The sequence below is a fragment of the Eurosta solidaginis genome, chromosome 5 (assembly GCF_040869045.1).
Source record: "Eurosta solidaginis isolate ZX-2024a chromosome 5, ASM4086904v1, whole genome shotgun sequence".
NCBI classification, from domain to species: Eukaryota; Metazoa; Arthropoda; class Insecta; order Diptera; family Tephritidae; genus Eurosta; species Eurosta solidaginis.
The window spans coordinates 224,511,617-224,531,111 of NC_090323.1; the positions used below are offsets into that span (position 1 = coordinate 224,511,617).

Sequence of the window (19,495 nt, forward strand, 5' to 3'; positions counted from 1 at the left end):
AACCACAGTCGCTAGATGGGTCTCCTAAGCATTATCTAACCGCGGATAAGCGTTTTTTTACGCGCAAACGTAAATTTATACGCATGTTAAAAGAACCCGGCAATTGATTAACTAACAAATTATTGTACAACGCGTTGTATGGAAAATAATCAAGAAGAAGCAATCAGTTGTTGGGATACAAGGCGAATTCAGTACTGGTGTTGCTTTCCCAACTAAACTGCACTGAAAACAAATTTTTAGATTTAAAAAATGATATCAAGTGAGTTTGGAAATTAATAGGGTAATTTTTTACTTTAGCTCACAACTGCTAAACCTCGTGCATAGATATCGTGAGAGGTGTCAAAAGACGCGTTTTGATCCCAGGACCACGAGTCCGAAAGCGGAAATTCAAAATTTTTTTCTGTCAAAAAATATTTCCAAAAAACCGAAAATGGCCCGGAGCGCTCCGAAACCGAAGGTAGGATCCATAGTGTTTTTGCGCAGAACACCTTTTTGTATTACCCTGGGTGGGTCCAACACCGGATTGGAGACCAAAACTATATCCGCGCAAAACACTTATGTTCACAATTTTTTTCGTGGGTACTACAAAATCATCAAAATTACAACAACCACATGAAAATTTTCAAATTCTTTTGCAAATATCTCCGAAAAGAAATAAAATTTCCAATTTCCGCTTTTGTATTCGTGATCCTGGGTTCTGACACCTCTCCCGATATTTTTGGACGAGTTTTAGCAGTTGTGAGCTTAAGTAAAGAATTACCATTAAGAATAAAAATTTCACATAATTCGCTGAATGTGTTTGCCCCGTAAATACAGCGACACATTTGTCTGTAAAACAATAATGCAACAGCAAAACTGATAGCGCTGCAGGCAGAACTGCTGTACATGTGTGTTTGGGATAAGATTTAGCGAAGTTTCATACCCAACTGTGAATAAAATTTGTTGTTGGGACACCCTTTTCATAGGACGTTTTGAAAATTCGTAAACTTGGCCTCCCTGCATTGAACAGCTGATTAAATTAATTAAAATAATTTGGTTTTTGATCTCGTACGGATTAGTAAACGGAAAAAGTGATACAAAAATTGGGTTGGTACTGCGTTTGAAGTTTGACGAGGAGATTGCTGTAGAACGGGAGAAGCAAACGAATACGCACAATGTTTAATGGTCAGTAGCTATCTATAATCATTAGAATATTTTTGTATATACAATATAATATGTATATATATATGTATGTCTAGAAAATCTATGTCGCCAATAATATAATTTTAATAACTTCCGGAAGCGTATTTGCCTTGGAATCACACTATTCCAGACGAATGTAAGGTGTTGATAGATCTATCTCTGTTGAATTTTTTTGCGACTGCAAACATTTTTGAAGTAGCGGATTACACAGTTCTTTAGATTATTGATTTTTTGCAATTACTAGAAACTGATAGAACAAATGTTGGTAATAGTCTAGTTGAGGGCTCGACTGCTAATACACTACCAAAACTATCGAGAGAGGTGTCAAAAGACGCGTATTAATCTCGAGAACAATAATCCGAAGGCGGAGAAAAAAATTGTATCTCTGTCCGGAGATATTTGCAGTTGAAGTTGGCGATTTTCATGTGGTTGTTGTTGTGTGTGTACCCACAAAAAAGATTGTGCATCACCGTGGCGGTAGCCACGGTTATACCACACATCCGGACTTGGCATGGCGTAGCCCAGGTTTATTTTTTATAAGCGCGGCCGAAGGCCGCCAACGCAGAAAGGTGTTCTCCGCAAAAATACTATGGATCCCACCCCCGGTTTCGGAGGTACCCACGGGTCTTTTTCCGGTTTTTCGTTAATATCTTTTGAACGAGTTAAAATTTTTATTCTCCGCCTTCGGATTATTAATACTGATGTCAAGACGCGTCGTTTTACACCTCTCTCTTGGTAGCGTATTAGCAGTCGACCCCTCAACTAGACTATTACCGCCTACTACACCGAAGATCCTGGGCTCACCCCCGGGCTAAGCAACATCAACATTTTAGAAAGGTTTTTCAATTAGAAGGAATTTTATCTAAGCGGGGTCGCCCCTCAGTAAAAACACATCTAGTGCCGTTCGGAGTCGGCATAAAACATGTAGGTCCCTCGAAATTGCTGGAAAAATTGAAAAGATGCACGACGAAAATTGGAGAGAAGCTCTGCCACAAATCTGTGCGGAAGTTATCGCGCCTTACATTTATTTATTTATATATGTAAAAAAAGAAAACCTATACCATTTTTCAAGACATTTTAGTATAGTACAAACTAGCTTATACTCGTATGTGTGCATACTTATTGCAGATACGCAAGTTCATTATAAGGTACATTAATCACCATTAAAATTGCCCTTAGCTCCATCAAAATTGTGTTGGTATCACAAACATCTGGTACAAAAAAATGCAATGCTTACGAATTGCTTTGCACCTAATGCATACCATGGAGGAGTTACGTTCAAAAACGGATCTTCATTGAAAATGACTTTTGGAGATTTTCGTGCTCTGAACATTTGAGGTGATATAGCGTGTTTGTTGTTGTAGTTTTTGTAATATTTTCCTAATATATTGTATATTTCATATGTAATCTTTCCAATATACATGTTGACAAAATCCATTTTTGGTATAGATCTTATCTTTTTGCATATAACATAGCAGCAACAGTGGAACGTCAATTTTATATGTTCCACTTCCCTCATAAAAATGTCGATGAATTTTTGGGAGACATTTACATAACTTATATAGGAAGGCACACTGTAGGGAGTATGAGTAACTTAATTTTGTTTTTTTATTACATTTTCCGATGTCACGAAGTCAATTTCAGAGATAAAATATATTAAGTGTCTGTATAAAACTTGATATCTTCATATTGATCTGTTTTACGCAATAAGGGATCTTCGACCCTTGATCCCTTTTTGCACGCAACTCCTCAATTGGTGCTGTACTATCGGTATAGGAGAAAGCCCAAAAGCCAAGTGATTCCCTCCGACTCGCCATCTATCCAATAAAGTACATTAACCTAAACAATATGATGGGCTCCGACAACACATAACACGTATGTAAGATAAATAGACAACAGCTTAAGCCTACCTAAAGCTAACGAATATGTGCAACGTACAAAAATGCACATTAGTTGTTGTTGTTGTTGTAGCGATAAGGTTGCTCCCCGAAGGCTTTGGGGAGTGTTATCGATGTGATGGTCCTTTGTCGGATACAGATCCGATACGCTCCGGTAACACAGCACCATTAAGGTGCTGGCCTGACCATCTCGGGAACGATTTATACGGCCACATTGAACCTTCAGGCCATCCCTCCCTCCCCACCCCCAAGTTCCATTAGGAGCACATTAGTTAAAAGGGTGTAGTTTCAATCAGGGCCCGTTTCACAAAACATACAAGTCTTGTAATACAAGTAAATTTGTTCTGAAAAGAAAAATTTGTCCGAACAAATCTGTGGTCACAAGCAATAATCTCCTAAGTCCTATCCTTTTACATGGGACTTAGGCGATTATTGCTTATGACCACAGAAATTCACTTGTATTGCAAGGCTTGTATTTTTGTGAAACGGACCTCTGGATATTATATTAATTTAAACTCTTAACTATTCAGACTTAACAAGGACAAACTATCTATTAACTGTTCAGCGAATATATTTTTATTTTAATACCTCAATATGGCCTTAACTTTATGAACAATTTCACGACTCGTTGTTTGTGATAACATTCAAGACCATAAGCGCGCAAATTTATAATTGAAATTTTTTTTTATTTTTATTAAAGCAAATTTAGTGAATATATTTAAGGTTATATAAATTGGATGTCTTTAATCCACTTTACGTTTTCGGTAACCACGGATTCGGATGATTCAGTTGTTAATCAGCTAAAACTAGATGAAATTTTAATACTGTCTAATGTTCGATAACTACTCTGCCAGCACGTCATACAGCTGCACTCTGTGTTCATACAGTTTCAATCACAAAAATAGCAGCAAAAATTAAGAACACGTTTTATGATTAACCTTTTAGGTTTTATTTATAGCTATGAAAACGACTTTCAAAAAGTTTTCGATAAAACTACAAGTCTCGAAATTTGTATTGATTTTTGCCATTTTTATCGAAGGATGTTTTAAATTTTTCTCCAGTAGTTGCAGTATTCATATGGATTAAAATCTGAAAATAAAAAATTTTATTTATAATTTTTACTGCTATTTTTGTGTTTACATGGGTGTTTCCATTGTTACGGTCGCGACACTTTTGTGTAAAAACTTCATAATTAAAAAAAAACAAGTAAGGACGGGACTGTCTTCGGCTGTGCCTTCGGCTGAACAATAATCTTATCCCATTCGTAATCTCCAAATAATCGGCTGTATAAGATAAGAAATATATAGTGAACAGATGTACATACCTAAACGATTTTTAAGATAAATATAAAATAAACAAGTAAGGAAAGCTAAGTTCGGGTGTAACCGAACATTACATACTCAGCTGAGAGCTTTGGAGACAAAATAAGGGAAAATTACCATTTAGCAAAATGAACCTAGGGTAACCCTGGAATGTGTTTGTATGACATGTGTATAAAAAGTGGGCGTGGCATCAACCGATTTCGCCCATTTTCACAGAAAACAGTTATCGTCGTAGAATTTATGTCCCTATCAAATTTCACAAGGATTGGTAAATTTTTGTTCGACTTATTTTTATTTTTATGGCATTAAAAGTATTCTAGACGAATTAAATGAAAAAGGGCGGACTTACGCCCATTTTGAAATTATCTTTTATCTTTGTGTTTTGTTGCACCATATCATTACTGGAGTCGAATGTTGACATAATTTACTTTTATACTGTAAAGATATTAAATTTTTTGTTAAAATTTGACTAAAAAAAAATTTTTTTAAAAGTGGGCGTGTTCGTCATCCGATTTCGCGAATTTTTATTTAGCACACATATAGTAATAGGAGTAACGTGCCTACGAAATTTCATCATGATATCTTCAACGACTGCCAAATTACAGCTTGCAAAACTTTTAAATTACCTTCTTTTAAAAGTGGGCGATGCCACGCCCATAGTCCAAAATTTTTCTAATTTCTATTTTGCGTCATAAGGTCAACGCACCTACCAAGTTTCATCGCTTTATCCGTCTTTGGTAATGAATTATCGCACTTTTTCGGTTTTTCGAAATTTTCGATATCGAAAAAGTGGGCGTGTTTGTAGTCCGATTTCGTTCATTTTAAATAGCGATCTGAGATGAGCGCCCAGGAACCTACATACCAAATTTCATCAAGATACCTCCAAATTTACTCAAGTTATCGTGTTTACAGACGGACGGACATGGCTAAATGAATTTCTTTTTTCACCCAGATCATTTTGATATACAGAAGTCTATTATATCTATCTCGACTAGTTTATGCCGTTACGGATTACCGTTATGCGAACAAAGTTAATATACTCTGTGAGCTCTACTCAGTTGAGTATACAAATAGGTAGGTACCTTGTGTGAGGACGCAAAGTTTCACGTTTTTTTGTGGGTCTGCTTGTAAAAAATATGACCAGGAATCACGTGTTTCAACAATATATTACGTAAACGTAAGTATTTGATGAAATTTGAACTTCTAGCCGTAAAAAAGGAGCAAAAATTACAGTTTATATGGGGTATATAATATATACCACAGATCTCTATAATTTTTTCAGACAACAATATATGCTATATACGTAAGCTTTTGGTGAAATTTGAAGCTTCTAGCTGTTAAAATAGGGCTGAAGTTGCGAAAATATATATATATTCTATATATACCACCATATATGTATATACATTATATACAACCGATCTCTATAATTTTTTCAGACAACAACATGCTATATACGTAAGCATTCGTTGAAATTTGAAGCCTCTAGCTTTTAAAATGGGGCAGTAATTACGAAAAGTTTCTTATCTGAACAATCGGTTGTGGGGGATATATACTATATATAGACCGATCTCATCCATTTTTCAGACAACAATATGTGCAATATACGAAAGCATATGGTGATGTTTGAAGCTTCAATCTGATAAATCGAGGAAGATATGACAAAAATCCTCTTTCTGAAAAATCGGTTGTATGGAGGATATATGCTATAGTGGTCCGATCCAGCCGGTTCCGACAAAGGTCTAATTGGACACCTAAATACACCCGCTCACCAAATTTTATCAAGATATCTCAAACATTGAGGGACTAGTTTGCATACAAACAGAAAAACGGACATGGCTAAATCAACTCAGCTCTTCATCCTGATTATTTCGGTATACTTAATTGTGGATCTATCTATGTTCCATTAAGGACTTACAATTTTGAGATTCATGCCAAAGTTAATATACCATTTCATTTTCATGAAAGGTATAAAAAAACTCAAAGAAATAATTGAATTACTCAAGAGGTTAGAAATATAGCGAGATAAATAGAAATTGAAAAAAATTTAGCCAGGAAGGGTCAAACAAGGTGATAATAGTCGCGACATTACGACACATAGTCATAGGCAAAATAAAATGGGTTTTAAACTTAGTTTCAGCTTTTTGACATAATTTTCTATCCGCTATCTGTCAAAGAAGCTACAGCTAAATTTAAAACCTATTTTATTTTGACTATGACTATGCGCCTATAAGTTTTACAAAATGTGTGGAACTCATTTCCATGCCATGCACTGTACAATTTTCCCACTATTATCAATAATATTGGTACTTTTCGAACATATTTCACATCTAAAAACTGCCTTGAATAGGAGACAAAATATTTTAGTAAGTATTTTTCTCGTATAGTGAGAATGTTTATAACAGTGCCTCGGGAAATTTTTTATGTGAATGGGCAAACCGAAATAAAATTCAACTGCTAAGTCTGAAGACCTCTTTATATTACAAACACAACATCTTAAGCGATTGTGACGATTTTCGCTTTTGCATCAAAACTCATGAACATGAGTAAATTCATTGCGACGCGGCTACAAAACCATCTTACCATCTCTAAATTTGAAATTGCATCTATTGCAAGAAAATAAAAAAAGGTGTAAGTGCCAAGTGCTCGTGAAGTTTGACCAAGATTTGCAAATTTTTACTTAATTTTTTACATAGTTTCAAACATTGTTTTGAATAGAATAAATTTCAGCAAAATCGATATTTGCAATATGTTATTAAGATTAAGCCACATTGAAAATGAAAACCACTTATATTTATGTTCAGGTGCTATTGAACTGCACAGCAGTGTACATCTTTACAGACTTTGATTTCGGTTTTGTTTTCTCGTAAGTAGTTAATTTTTTTTTTCTAAAGGAATATTGTTTGCTGACTCAGCTGGAATGTTATAATTCGTGTATAAAATTATAATGGATTACTAGCAGATTCAAAACCATTATATATATTAGACTGAGTCGATTTATTAACCGATATCGCGCCATCGATTTTTCGATAGGATTTGGGCTCAGGAAAAAAGTTCCACTACGCATACCCAAAAAAATAATTTTCGAGCCTGCGAAAAAAAATGGCGAAGGGTAAATTTTTCGAAAAACACTCTCCAAACCCCAAAAAATATTTTATTTTTTTTTTTCAAAAAACTGTTATCGCCAACGTTTTTAAAACAGTTAAAAAAATATATTTTTTGAGTTTTGGGGAGTGTTTTGGTCGAAAAATTTACCCTTTCGCCATTTTTTTTTTTTGCAGGCTCGAAAATTACTTATTTGGGTATGCGTAGTGGAACTTTTTTCCTGAGCCCAAATCCTATCGAAAAATCGATGACGCGATATGGTTAACTTTCGTCCATACAAATCGACCCAGGTTAATATATATATTTCTCTTTTAATTGTAATGTAAAATTGTAGCTCATTCTACGGTGCCCGGTGTTGTATTTCATCTTATATTTTACTTGCTTTATATTGTGTCCGTTCATGTTTGTCAGAGAATTTCAGTACAAAGTTAGGGAATCTTGCAATGAATTTTTGAGTAAACTCCCGTGGGGCTAGTCTTGAAACTTGGAGGATTCTTCATAACCCAATTGCAGTGTATCAATACGAAAAAACGGCACTTAAGAACTCAGACGTATGAAGAAAAGGAGCACGAAAAGGCTTTCAGAGACATCCACAGAGATTGCCCGGTGAATCCCATTCTTCTCTCCTTCTTGAGGAAATCAACCTCCACAGGAAGACGGGCACCACTCTACCTCAACTTCGATCTGTATACTGCAGTAGGTCAGAATTCCTGCTCGTATCTCGTTCCCGCGTGACGCCAATCATCTTTTCAATTGCAATGTGGAACCAACGCCACTAACACTCTTATCTCTCTGGTCTAACCCTGTTGATACAGCAAGTTTCCGCGGACTCCCATTGAAGGATATTGAAGACAATTTGGATGGGACGAAGCACTGATATAACAACAACAACAACAAGAAAAAACTGATATTTTAAAAACTCAAAATTTGATGCGCGCGAGTTTTAAATAACTCTCCGGTGGGGTAGGGATTTGAAAACAAAAACATCTTCTAAATGGGACAGGAATCGAAATATTTAGAAAATCCTTTCAAAGCATGTTGAATCTTGCGATCCATTTTTCGGTATGTCACTTCTCACACAGCTATAACACAGCTTGAAACCTAGCACGTATGGCGTTTTCTTTTATGAAAATGATGTCGCACTGTTGGTTCTTCTCAGCTCTCTCGAAAATTTTTCTGATCTTTTCATAAAATAATTATCACTTAATAGGAAAAAGAGCATGATTACCTAAACTTACTTACTTACTTAATTGGCGCTTAACCGTCTAAACGGTTATGGCCGTCCAACAAGGCGCGCCAGTCGCTCCATCGCTCCGCCAACCGGCGCCAATTGGTCACACCAAGGGAGTTTAAATCGTTTTCCACCTGGTCCTTCCAACGGAGTGGGGGCCGCCCTCTACCTCTGCTCCCATAGGCGGGTTCCAATAGACACACTTTCTTGGCCGGAGCATCATCTTTCATTCGCATAACATGGCCTAGCCAGCGCAGCCGCTGCGTTTTAATTCGCTGGACTATGTTGGTGTCTGCGTATAGCTCGTACAGCTCATCATTAAATCTTCTTCGGTACTCGCCATCGCCAACGCGTAGAGGTCCATAAATCTTTCGAAGAACTTTTCTCTCGAACACTCCCAAAGCCACTTCATCTGCTGTTGTCATGGTCCATGCTTCTGCCCCATATAGCAGGACGGGTACGATAAGTGACTTGGTGCTGGCCTGACCATCTCGGGAACGATTTATACGGCCACATTGAACCTTCAGGCCATCCCTCCCTCCCCACCCCCAAGTTCCATTAGGAGCACATTAGTTAAAAGGGTGTAGTTTCAATCAGGGCCCGTTTCACAAAACATACAAGTCTTGTAATACAAGTAAATTTGTTCTGAAAAGAAAAATTTGTCCGAACAAATCTGTGGTCACAAGCAATAATCTCCTAAGTCCTATCCTTTTACATGGGACTTAGGCGATTATTGCTTATGACCACAGAAATTCACTTGTATTGCAAGGCTTGTATTTTTGTGAAACGGACCTCTGGATATTATATTAATTTAAACTCTTAACTATTCAGACTTAACAAGGACAAACTATCTATTAACTGTTCAGCGAATATATTTTTATTTTAATACCTCAATATGGCCTTAACTTTATGAACAATTTCACGACTCGTTGTTTGTGATAACATTCAAGACCATAAGCGCGCAAATTTATAATTGAAATTTTTTTTTATTTTTATTAAAGCAAATTTAGTGAATATATTTAAGGTTATATAAATTGGATGTCTTTAATCCACTTTACGTTTTCGGTAACCACGGATTCGGATGATTCAGTTGTTAATCAGCTAAAACTAGATGAAATTTTAATACTGTCTAATGTTCGATAACTACTCTGCCAGCACGTCATACAGCTGCACTCTGTGTTCATACAGTTTCAATCACAAAAATAGCAGCAAAAATTAAGAACACGTTTTATGATTAACCTTTTAGGTTTTATTTATAGCTATGAAAACGACTTTCAAAAAGTTTTCGATAAAACTACAAGTCTCGAAATTTGTATTGATTTTTGCCATTTTTATCGGTTTTTCGAAATTTTCGATATCGAAAAAGTGGGCGTGTTTGTAGTCCGATTTCGTTCATTTTAAATAGCGATCTGAGATGAGCGCCCAGGAACCTACATACCAAATTTCATCAAGATACCTCCAAATTTACTCAAGTTATCGTGTTTACAGACGGACGGACATGGCTAAATGAATTTCTTTTTTCACCCAGATCATTTTGATATACAGAAGTCTATTATATCTATCTCGACTAGTTTATGCCGTTACGGATTACCGTTATGCGAACAAAGTTAATATACTCTGGGAGCTCTACTCAGTTGAGTATACAAATAGGTAGGTACCTTGTGTGAGGACGCAAAGTTTCACGTTTTTTTGTGGGTCTGCTTGTAAAAAATATGACCAGGAATCACGTGTTTCAACAATATATTACGTAAACGTAAGTATTTGATGAAATTTGAACTTCTAGCCGTAAAAAAGGAGCAAAAATTACAGTTTATATGGGGTATATAATATATACCACAGATCTCTATGATTTTTTCAGACAACAATATATGCTATATACGTAAGCTTTTGGTGAAATTTGAAGCTTCTAGCTGTTAAAATAGGGCTGAAGTTGCGAAAATATATATATATTCTATATATACCACCATATATGTATATACATTATATACAACCGATCTCTATAATTTTTTCAGACAACAACATGCTATATACGTAAGCATTCGTTGAAATTTGAAGCCTCTAGCTTTTAAAATGGGGCAGTAATTACGAAAAGTTTCTTATCTGAACAATCGGTTGTGGGGGATATATACTATATATAGACCGATCTCATCCATTTTTCAGACAACAATATGTGCAATATACGAAAGCATATGGTGATGTTTGAAGCTTCAATCTGATAAATCGAGGAAGATATGACAAAAATCCTCTTTCTGAAAAATCGGTTGTATGGAGGATATATGCTATAGTGGTCCGATCCAGCCGGTTCCGACAAAGGTCTAATTGGACACCTAAATACACCCGCTCACCAAATTTTATCAAGATATCTCAAACATTGAGGGACTAGTTTGCATACAAACAGAAAAACGGACATGGCTAAATCAACTCAGCTCTTCATCCTGATTATTTCGGTATACTTAATTGTGGATCTATCTATGTTCCATTAAGGACTTACAATTTTGAGATTCATGCCAAAGTTAATATACCATTTCATTTTCATGAAAGGTATAAAAAAACTCAAAGAAATAATTGAATTACTCAAGAGGTTAGAAATATAGCGAGATAAATAGAAATTGAAAAAAATTTAGCCAGGAAGGGTCAAACAAGGTGATAATAGTCGCGACATTACGACACATAGTCATAGGCAAAATAAAATGGGTTTTAAACTTAGTTTCAGCTTTTTGACATAATTTTCTATCCGCTATCTGTCAAAGAAGCTACAGCTAAATTTAAAACCTATTTTATTTTGACTATGACTATGCGCCTATAAGTTTTACAAAATGTGTGGAACTCATTTCCATGCCATGCACTGTACAATTTTCCCACTATTATCAATAATATTGGTACTTTTCGAACATATTTCACATCTAAAAACTGCCTTGAATAGGAGACAAAATATTTTAGTAAGTATTTTTCTCGTATAGTGAGAATGTTTATAACAGTGCCTCGGGAAATTTTTTATGTAAATGGGCAAACCGAAATAAAATTCAACTGCTAAGTCTGAAGACCTCTTTATATTACAAACACAACATCTTAAGCGATTGTGACGATTTTCGCTTTTGCATCAAAACTCATGAACATGAGTAAATTCATTGCGACGCGGCTACAAAACCATCTTACCATCTCTAAATTTGAAATTGCATCTATTGCAAGAAAATAAAAAAAGGTGTAAGTGCCAAGTGCTCGTGAAGTTTGACCAAGATTTGCAAATTTTTACTTAATTTTTTACATAGTTTCAAACATTGTTTTGAATAGAATAAATTTCAGCAAAATCGATATTTGCAATATGTTATTAAGATTAAGCCACATTGAAAATGAAAACCACTTATATTTATGTTCAGGTGCTATTGAACTGCACAGCAGTGTACATCTTTACAGACTTTGATTTCGGTTTTGTTTTCTCGTAAGTAGTTAATTTTTTTTTTCTAAAGGAATATTGTTTGCTGACTCAGCTGGAATGTTATAATTCGTGTATAAAATTATAATGGATTACTAGCAGATTCAAAACCATTATATATATTAGACTGAGTCGATTTATTAACCGATATCGCGCCATCGATTTTTCGATAGGATTTGGGCTCAGGAAAAAAGTTCCACTACGCATACCCAAAAAAATAATTTTCGAGCCTGCGAAAAAAAATGGCGAAGGGTAAATTTTTCGAAAAACACTCTCCAAACCCCAAAAAATATTTTATTTTTTTTTTTCAAAAAACTGTTATCGCCAACGTTTTTAAAACAGTTAAAAAAATATATTTTTTGAGTTTTGGGGAGTGTTTTGGTCGAAAAATTTACCCTTTCGCCATTTTTTTTTTTTGCAGGCTCGAAAATTACTTATTTGGGTATGCGTAGTGGAACTTTTTTCCTGAGCCCAAATCCTATCGAAAAATCGATGACGCGATATGGTTAACTTTCGTCCATACAAATCGACCCAGGTTAATATATATATTTCTCTTTTAATTGTAATGTAAAATTGTAGCTCATTCTACGGTGCCCGGTGTTGTATTTCATCTTATATTTTACTTGCTTTATATTGTGTCCGTTCATGTTTGTCAGAGAATTTCAGTACAAAGTTAGGGAATCTTGCAATGAATTTTTGAGTAAACTCCCGTAGGGCTAGTCTTGAAACTTGGAGGATTCTTCATAACCCAATTGCAGTGTATCAATACGAAAAAACGGCACTTAAGAACTCAGACGTATGAAGAAAAGGAGCACGAAAAGGCTTTCAGAGACATCCACAGAGATTGCCCGGTGAATCCCATTCTTCTCTCCTTCTTGAGGAAATCAACCTCCACAGGAAGACGGGCACCACTCTACCTCAACTTCGATCTGTATACTGCAGTAGGTCAGAATTCCTGCTCGTATCTCGTTCCCGCGTGACGCCAATCATCTTTTCAATTGCAATGTGGAACCAACGCCACTAACACTCTTATCTCTCTGGTCTAACCCTGTTGATACAGCAAGTTTCCGCGGACTCCCATTGAAGGATATTGAAGACAATTTGGATGGGACGAAGCACTTCTATAACAACAACAACAACAAGAAAAAACTGATATTTTAAAAACTCAAAATTTGATGCGCGCGAGTTTTAAATAACTCTCCGGTGGGGTAGGGATTTGAAAACAAAAACATCTTCTAAATGGGACAGGAATCGAAATATTTAGAAAATCCTTTCAAAGCATGTTGAATCTTGCGATCCATTTTTCGGTATGTCACTTCTCACACAGCTATAACACAGCTTGAAACCTAGCACGTATGGCGTTTTCTTTTATGAAAATGATGTCGCACTGTTGGTTCTTCTCAGCTCTCTCGAAAATTTTTCTGATCTTTTCATAAAATAATTATCACTTAATAGGAAAAAGAGCATGATTACCTAAACTTACTTACTTACTTAATTGGCGCTTAACCGTCTAAACGGTTATGGCCGTCCAACAAGGCGCGCCAGTCGCTCCATCGCTCCGCCAACCGGCGCCAATTGGTCACACCAAGGGAGTTTAAATCGTTTTCCACCTGGTCCTTCCAACGGAGTGGGGGCCGCCCTCTACCTCTGCTCCCATAGGCGGGTTCCAATAGACACACTTTCTTGGCCGGAGCATCATCTTTCATTCGCATAACATGGCCTAGCCAGCGCAGCCGCTGCGTTTTAATTCGCTGGACTATGTTGGTGTCTGCGTATAGCTCGTACAGCTCATCATTAAATCTTCTTCGGTACTCGCCATCGCCAACGCGTAGAGGTCCATAAATCTTTCGAAGAACTTTTCTCTCGAACACTCCCAAAGCCACTTCATCTGCTGTTGTCATGGTCCATGCTTCTGCCCCATATAGCAGGACGGGTACGATAAGTGACTTGTTGAGTATGATTTTCGTTCGCCGAGAGAGGACTTTACTTTTCAATTGCCTACTTAGTCCAAAGTAGCATTTATTGGCAAGATTGATTCTTCGCTGGATTTCAGTGCTGATGTTGTTGCTAGTGTTGATGCTGGTTCCCAAATAAACGAAGTCTTTTACTATTTCGAAATTATGGCTGCCAACAGTAGCGTGGTTGCCAAGGCGGGTATGCGCTGACTCTTTGCTGGATGACAGCAGGTACTTCGTTTTGTCCTCATTCACCATCAAACCCATCTTTACCCCTTCTTTTTCCAGTTTGGAGTAAGCAGAACTAACAGCGAGGGTGTTTAGGCCGATGATATCAATGTCATCAGCATATGCCAGCAATTGCACGCTTTTATAGTATATTGTTCCAATGCGGTTAAGTTCTGCAGCTAGTATAATTTTCTCCAGCATCAAATTAAAGAAATCGCACGATAGGGTGTCACCCTGTCTGAAACCTCGTTTAGTTTCGAACGGCTCTGAGAGGTCCTTCCCAATTCTGACTGAGCTGATGGTGTTGCTCAACGTCATTTTGCATAGCCGTATAAGTTTTGCGGGGAAACCAAATTCAGACATAGCGGCATATAGGCAGCTCCTTTTCGTGCTGTCGAAGGCGGCTTTAAAGTCGACGAAGAGGTGATGTGTGTCGATTCTCTTTTCAGGAGTTTTTTCCAAGATTTGGCGCATTGTGAAAATCTGGTCGATGGTAGATTTACCAGGTCTGAAGTCGCACTGATAATGTCCAATCAGCCGGTTCACGGTGGGCTTCAATCTTTCGCACAATACACTTGAAAGGACCTTATTTGCGATATTAAGAAGGCTGATTCCACGATAGTTGGTGCATTTTGCAGTATCCCCCTTCTTGTGGACTGGGCAAGGAACACTTAGATTCCAACCGTCGGGCATGCACTCGTCCGCCCATATTTTGCTAAGAAGCTGCTGCATGCGCCTTACCAACTCCTCACCGCCGTACTTGAATAGCTCCGCAGGCAATCCATCAGCGCCCACGGCCTCGTTGTTTTTCAATCTGGTTATTGCTATTCGAACTTCGTCATAATCGGGCGGGGGGACATATATTCCATCATCATCGAGGTTCGAGGGGATCGGGTTCTTCATCTCTGCGCGGTGAATTGCTGCCTCCATTTAGGATAGCAGAGAAGTATTCCCTCCATAATCTAAGCACTCTCTGGACATCAGTTACAAGGTCGCCGTTTTCATTCCTACAGGAGTTTGCCCCGGTCTTAAAACCTTCCGTCTGTCGCCGTATTTTTTGGTAGAATTTTCGGGCGTTATTCCTGGTGACTAGCAGCTCAAGCTCCTCGCACTTACGCCTTTCTGCTTCTGCTTTTTTCTTCCTGAAAAGGCGTCTCGCTTCCCTTTTCAACTCACGATAGCGTTCACACACTCCTCTTGTCGCGCTCGCTTTTAACGTAGCCCTGTAGGCAGCGTCTTTTCTTTCGGTTGCAACGCGGCATTCTTCATCGTACCAGTTGTTTTTTCGTGGCCGCCGGTAACCAATTTTTTCCTCGGCGGCAGTACGAAGTGCTTTGGAGATATGCTCCCACTGCTCCTGTATTCCTTCAGGATGAGTTGTGCTCTCAGAGAGCAGGTGTAGAGTCGAGTTGCGAAATCATTGGCAGTCTGTTGTGATTGAAGCTATTCGACGTCTAGCTTTCCTAGTGTTTTTTATTCCTTGGTTTTAGCCGCGTTGAGGCGGGTGCGTATTTTGGCTGCAACGAGATGATGGTCCGAGTCGATGTTAGGTCCTCGGGTCGTGCGCACATCTAAAACACTGGAGGCATGCCGTCCGTCTATCACAACGTGATCGATCTGATTGCGAGTATTTCGATCAGGAGACAGCCATGTAGCTTGATGTATCTTTTTATGCATGAACCTCGTGCTGGCTATGACCATGTTTCGAGCACCGGCAAAGTCAATCAGCCTCAGTCCGTTAGGAGAATTTTCATTGTGTAGGCTGAACTTTCCGACTGTAGGGCCAAAAACACCTTCTTTGCCCACCCTGGCGTTAAAGTCGCCAAGCACGACTTTTATATCATGACAGGGGCAGCGCTCGTATGTGCGTTCTAATTGTTCATAAAAAGTGTCTTTCACCTCATCGTCTTTCTCCTCTGTCGGCGCATGGGCGCAGATGAATGATATATTAAAAAAGTTTGCTTTTATTCGGATAGCGGCGAGACGCTCGTCCACAGGCGTGAACGCCAGCACTTGGCGACAAAGTCTCTCTCCCACCACGAATCCGACGCCGAAACTGCGCTTATTCGTATGGCCACTCCAATAGATGTCACAATTTTTGATCTTCTTTCTTCCTTGCTTCGTCCAACGCATTTCTTGGATGGCGGTGATGTCAGATTTTGCTTTGACGAGGACATCAACCAGCCGGGCATCTGCACCAATCCCATTCAGGGAGCGGACGTTCCAGGTACATGCCCTCAATTCATTGTCCTTCAAACGTTTGCCATGGTCGTCATCAATAGAGAGTGTATTTATCCGAGGCTTGTTGTTATATTTCATTGGAGTATGGTTTTACGTGGCGGGTCCCAAGCCCAGCGCACAACCCGCTCAGCGGGGGTATGATTACCTAAAAATTTAGACTTTTTGCAGATCGCCAAGTACCCTAGCTCAAAAGTTACAATTTAAGAGTGCAACATGAGGGTAACATTTTATCCAGATCGTGTCACCATATCTAGACTTATTAAGAAAGTCTAAACAGAGCATGTGGAATATTGCGATCGATTTTTAAGTAACTTCTGATTAAACTAGAAACTTTAAATTTTACACTTAGATCGTAGCACCGTGACAGTGCAAAAATAAAAAATGTCCTCTAGGTGACGTACGCGGAGAGGTAATAACAAAAGTCATACTAGGTTTGGGAATCTGTCGGTAGATTTTTATGTAACTTCGCGGATACCGTGAGGCTTGACATTTGAAACAAAGCTAATTATAAAGGTAGATCGCAAAGAGCCATCAATACCAGAGACATAAATGTATAGAGAACCGCCAACAGAATGAATATTGAGAAACAGTAAACCATCAAATGGCGGGTAGGTAATTCACCATTGGGGAAATGTGGCATGAAATTCGTCCATTCCAACGCTAGAAAACCTTTATTTGATATAATAGTCACAATTTAACTGTTTTTTTTTTACATTTTCAATAGCTGTTTTGTGGAATTTTAACGCAAACACCGCGTTTTTACTAACCTTCAAGTAGGTAATGTGGTGAATTACCTACCACCAGCTTGGCAATTTCTATTGTTGTCCGTCGTTGGCGGTTCTCTATACATTTACGTCTCTAATCAACACCGGTAACACTCCACGAACCCTTCGTTCGGTCCATAATTGTTTAACTGTTATTTCTCTTGCTGTTGTGTATTTTTATACACAGCTGTACTTGTACACAGGGTATTATAACTTTGATTGGATAACGGTTGGTTGTGCAGGTATAAAGGAATCGAGATAGATATAGACTTCCATATGTCAAAATCATCAGTATCGAAAAAAAATTTTATTGAGTTAAAGGCCGTCCGTCCGTCCGTCTGTCCGCTAACACGAGAATTTGAGTAAATATTGAGATATCTTCACCAAATTTAGTACACGAGCTTATCTGGACCCAGAATAGATTGGTATTGAAAATGAGCGAAATCGGATGATAACCACGTCCACTTTTTATATATATAACATTTTGGAAAACACAAAAAACCTGATTATTTACTAAATAATACACCTAGAATGTTGAAGTTTGACGTGTGTACTGATATTGAGACTCTTGATAAAAATTTGAAAACATTTTTTTTAAATGACTTCATGTCTGGTCGATCCACGGTTACCAACCTTTTTCTGAATTCTGTACATCTGCTTTTAATGATCACCTACAAATTGACACTATGTATACTGACTTTTTCAAGGCCTTTGAAAAAGTGAGCCACACACTTTTAGTTGAAAAGTTGGCGCATCTGGGCTTTCACTTTACTTTTCTATCTTGGATAAAATCGTACCTTTTTTCTCGGCACTGCATTGTAGCCGTTGACAATTTATCATCTTATAACTTTATTGCCTCCTCTGGTGTGCCTCAAGGTAGCATTCTGGGACCCTTACTCTTTACCATTTTTATTAATGATATTTGTGAGTGTTTTACCTTCTCCAATATTCTGCTATACGCTGACGATCTTAAAATTTATTCCTCTGTTCGTTCTCTGTCTGATTCATCTAGAATTCAGAATGATTTAAACAACGTTGTTTTGTGGTGTGAAAAAATCGACTTCTTCTTAATGTTAGTAAATGTTTCCATGTGTCGTTTGCGAAGTATCGTTCCTCTATTCCCACCTCCTATTCCATTGGCAACTCTAATCTATCCACCCTGAATGAAATATCCGACCTGGGTGTTATTTTCAATGCTAAGTTTTCATTCTTGATCCATATCAATAGCACTATAGCAAAATCGTATGCTATGCTTGCTTTCATTCGTCGGTTTAGTTGGGACTTTAGTGACTTTAGTATACGCTGAAGCTCTTATACACGTCACTTGTTCGCTCCAAACTTGAATATGCGGTCTTCATTTGGAGACCATATTTTGATTGTCATATCAAACGACTTGAACGTGTTCAAAAGGTGTTTTTGCACTATGCTCTACGCTCATTAAATTTTATAGACCCACTTCCACCATATATTGCCAGATGCAAATTAATCAACCTGAAATCGTTAAACCCCTGAAGAACTATTATCTCCCTCTCTACAGTGTTCGACATTATAAATGGTATAATAGATTGCCCTCTTTTACTTGAACGTATATTTTTCCATGTCCGGCAGCGTTGTCTTAGGAATAACGATCTTTTTTTCCTTAAAACAAGTCAGAAGTAATTATGCTAGCAATGTACCTATCTATAGAGCTTTAAGGAAACTTAACGCTCCATCGGGTTCTTTTACCTCTGATTTATTTAGCTCTAAAGCCAAATTTGTAGCTTCACTACATGTAAGTTTTGATTAATGTTGTAATTGTATAATCGTGTAATATTTATATTGATCACTTAACATTTATTATTTATACTAAGCACAACAAAAAAAAATTCAAAATGTTGTCATTAGTCTGTAAGTGCACTCTCGTCATGTATGACTACAAATAAATAAATAAAATAAATAAATAAATGGGCGTGGCACCGCCCACTTGTGATAAAATCAATTTTACAAACATTATTAATCATAAATCAAAAATCGTCAAACCTATAGTAACAAAATTCGGCAGAGAGGTTGCCTTTACTATAGGGAATGCTTTGAAGAAAAATTAACGAAATCGGTTAAGGAGTGGTCGTGGACGAATAAAAAAAATCTATACTTTGCAAA

The 19,495-nt window shown here is 37.5% G+C and overlaps 1 protein-coding gene across 2 annotated transcripts in view; it reads left to right on the plus strand.

Annotated features, from left to right (window-relative positions):
- The first annotated feature begins 1,021 nt into the window (after positions 1–1,021).
- The window catches only part of iPLA2-VIA (calcium-independent phospholipase A2 VIA), a 62,997-nt gene continuing 44,523 nt past the window's right edge, over positions 1,022–19,495 (plus strand). For both annotated transcript variants that reach the window (XM_067788558.1, XM_067788559.1), the window contains exon 1: positions 1,022–1,164. In XM_067788558.1, coding sequence (XP_067644659.1) covers positions 1,155–1,164 — 10 coding nt within the window. In that variant the 5' untranslated portion in view covers positions 1,022–1,154. The remainder of the gene's footprint in view (positions 1,165–19,495) is intronic.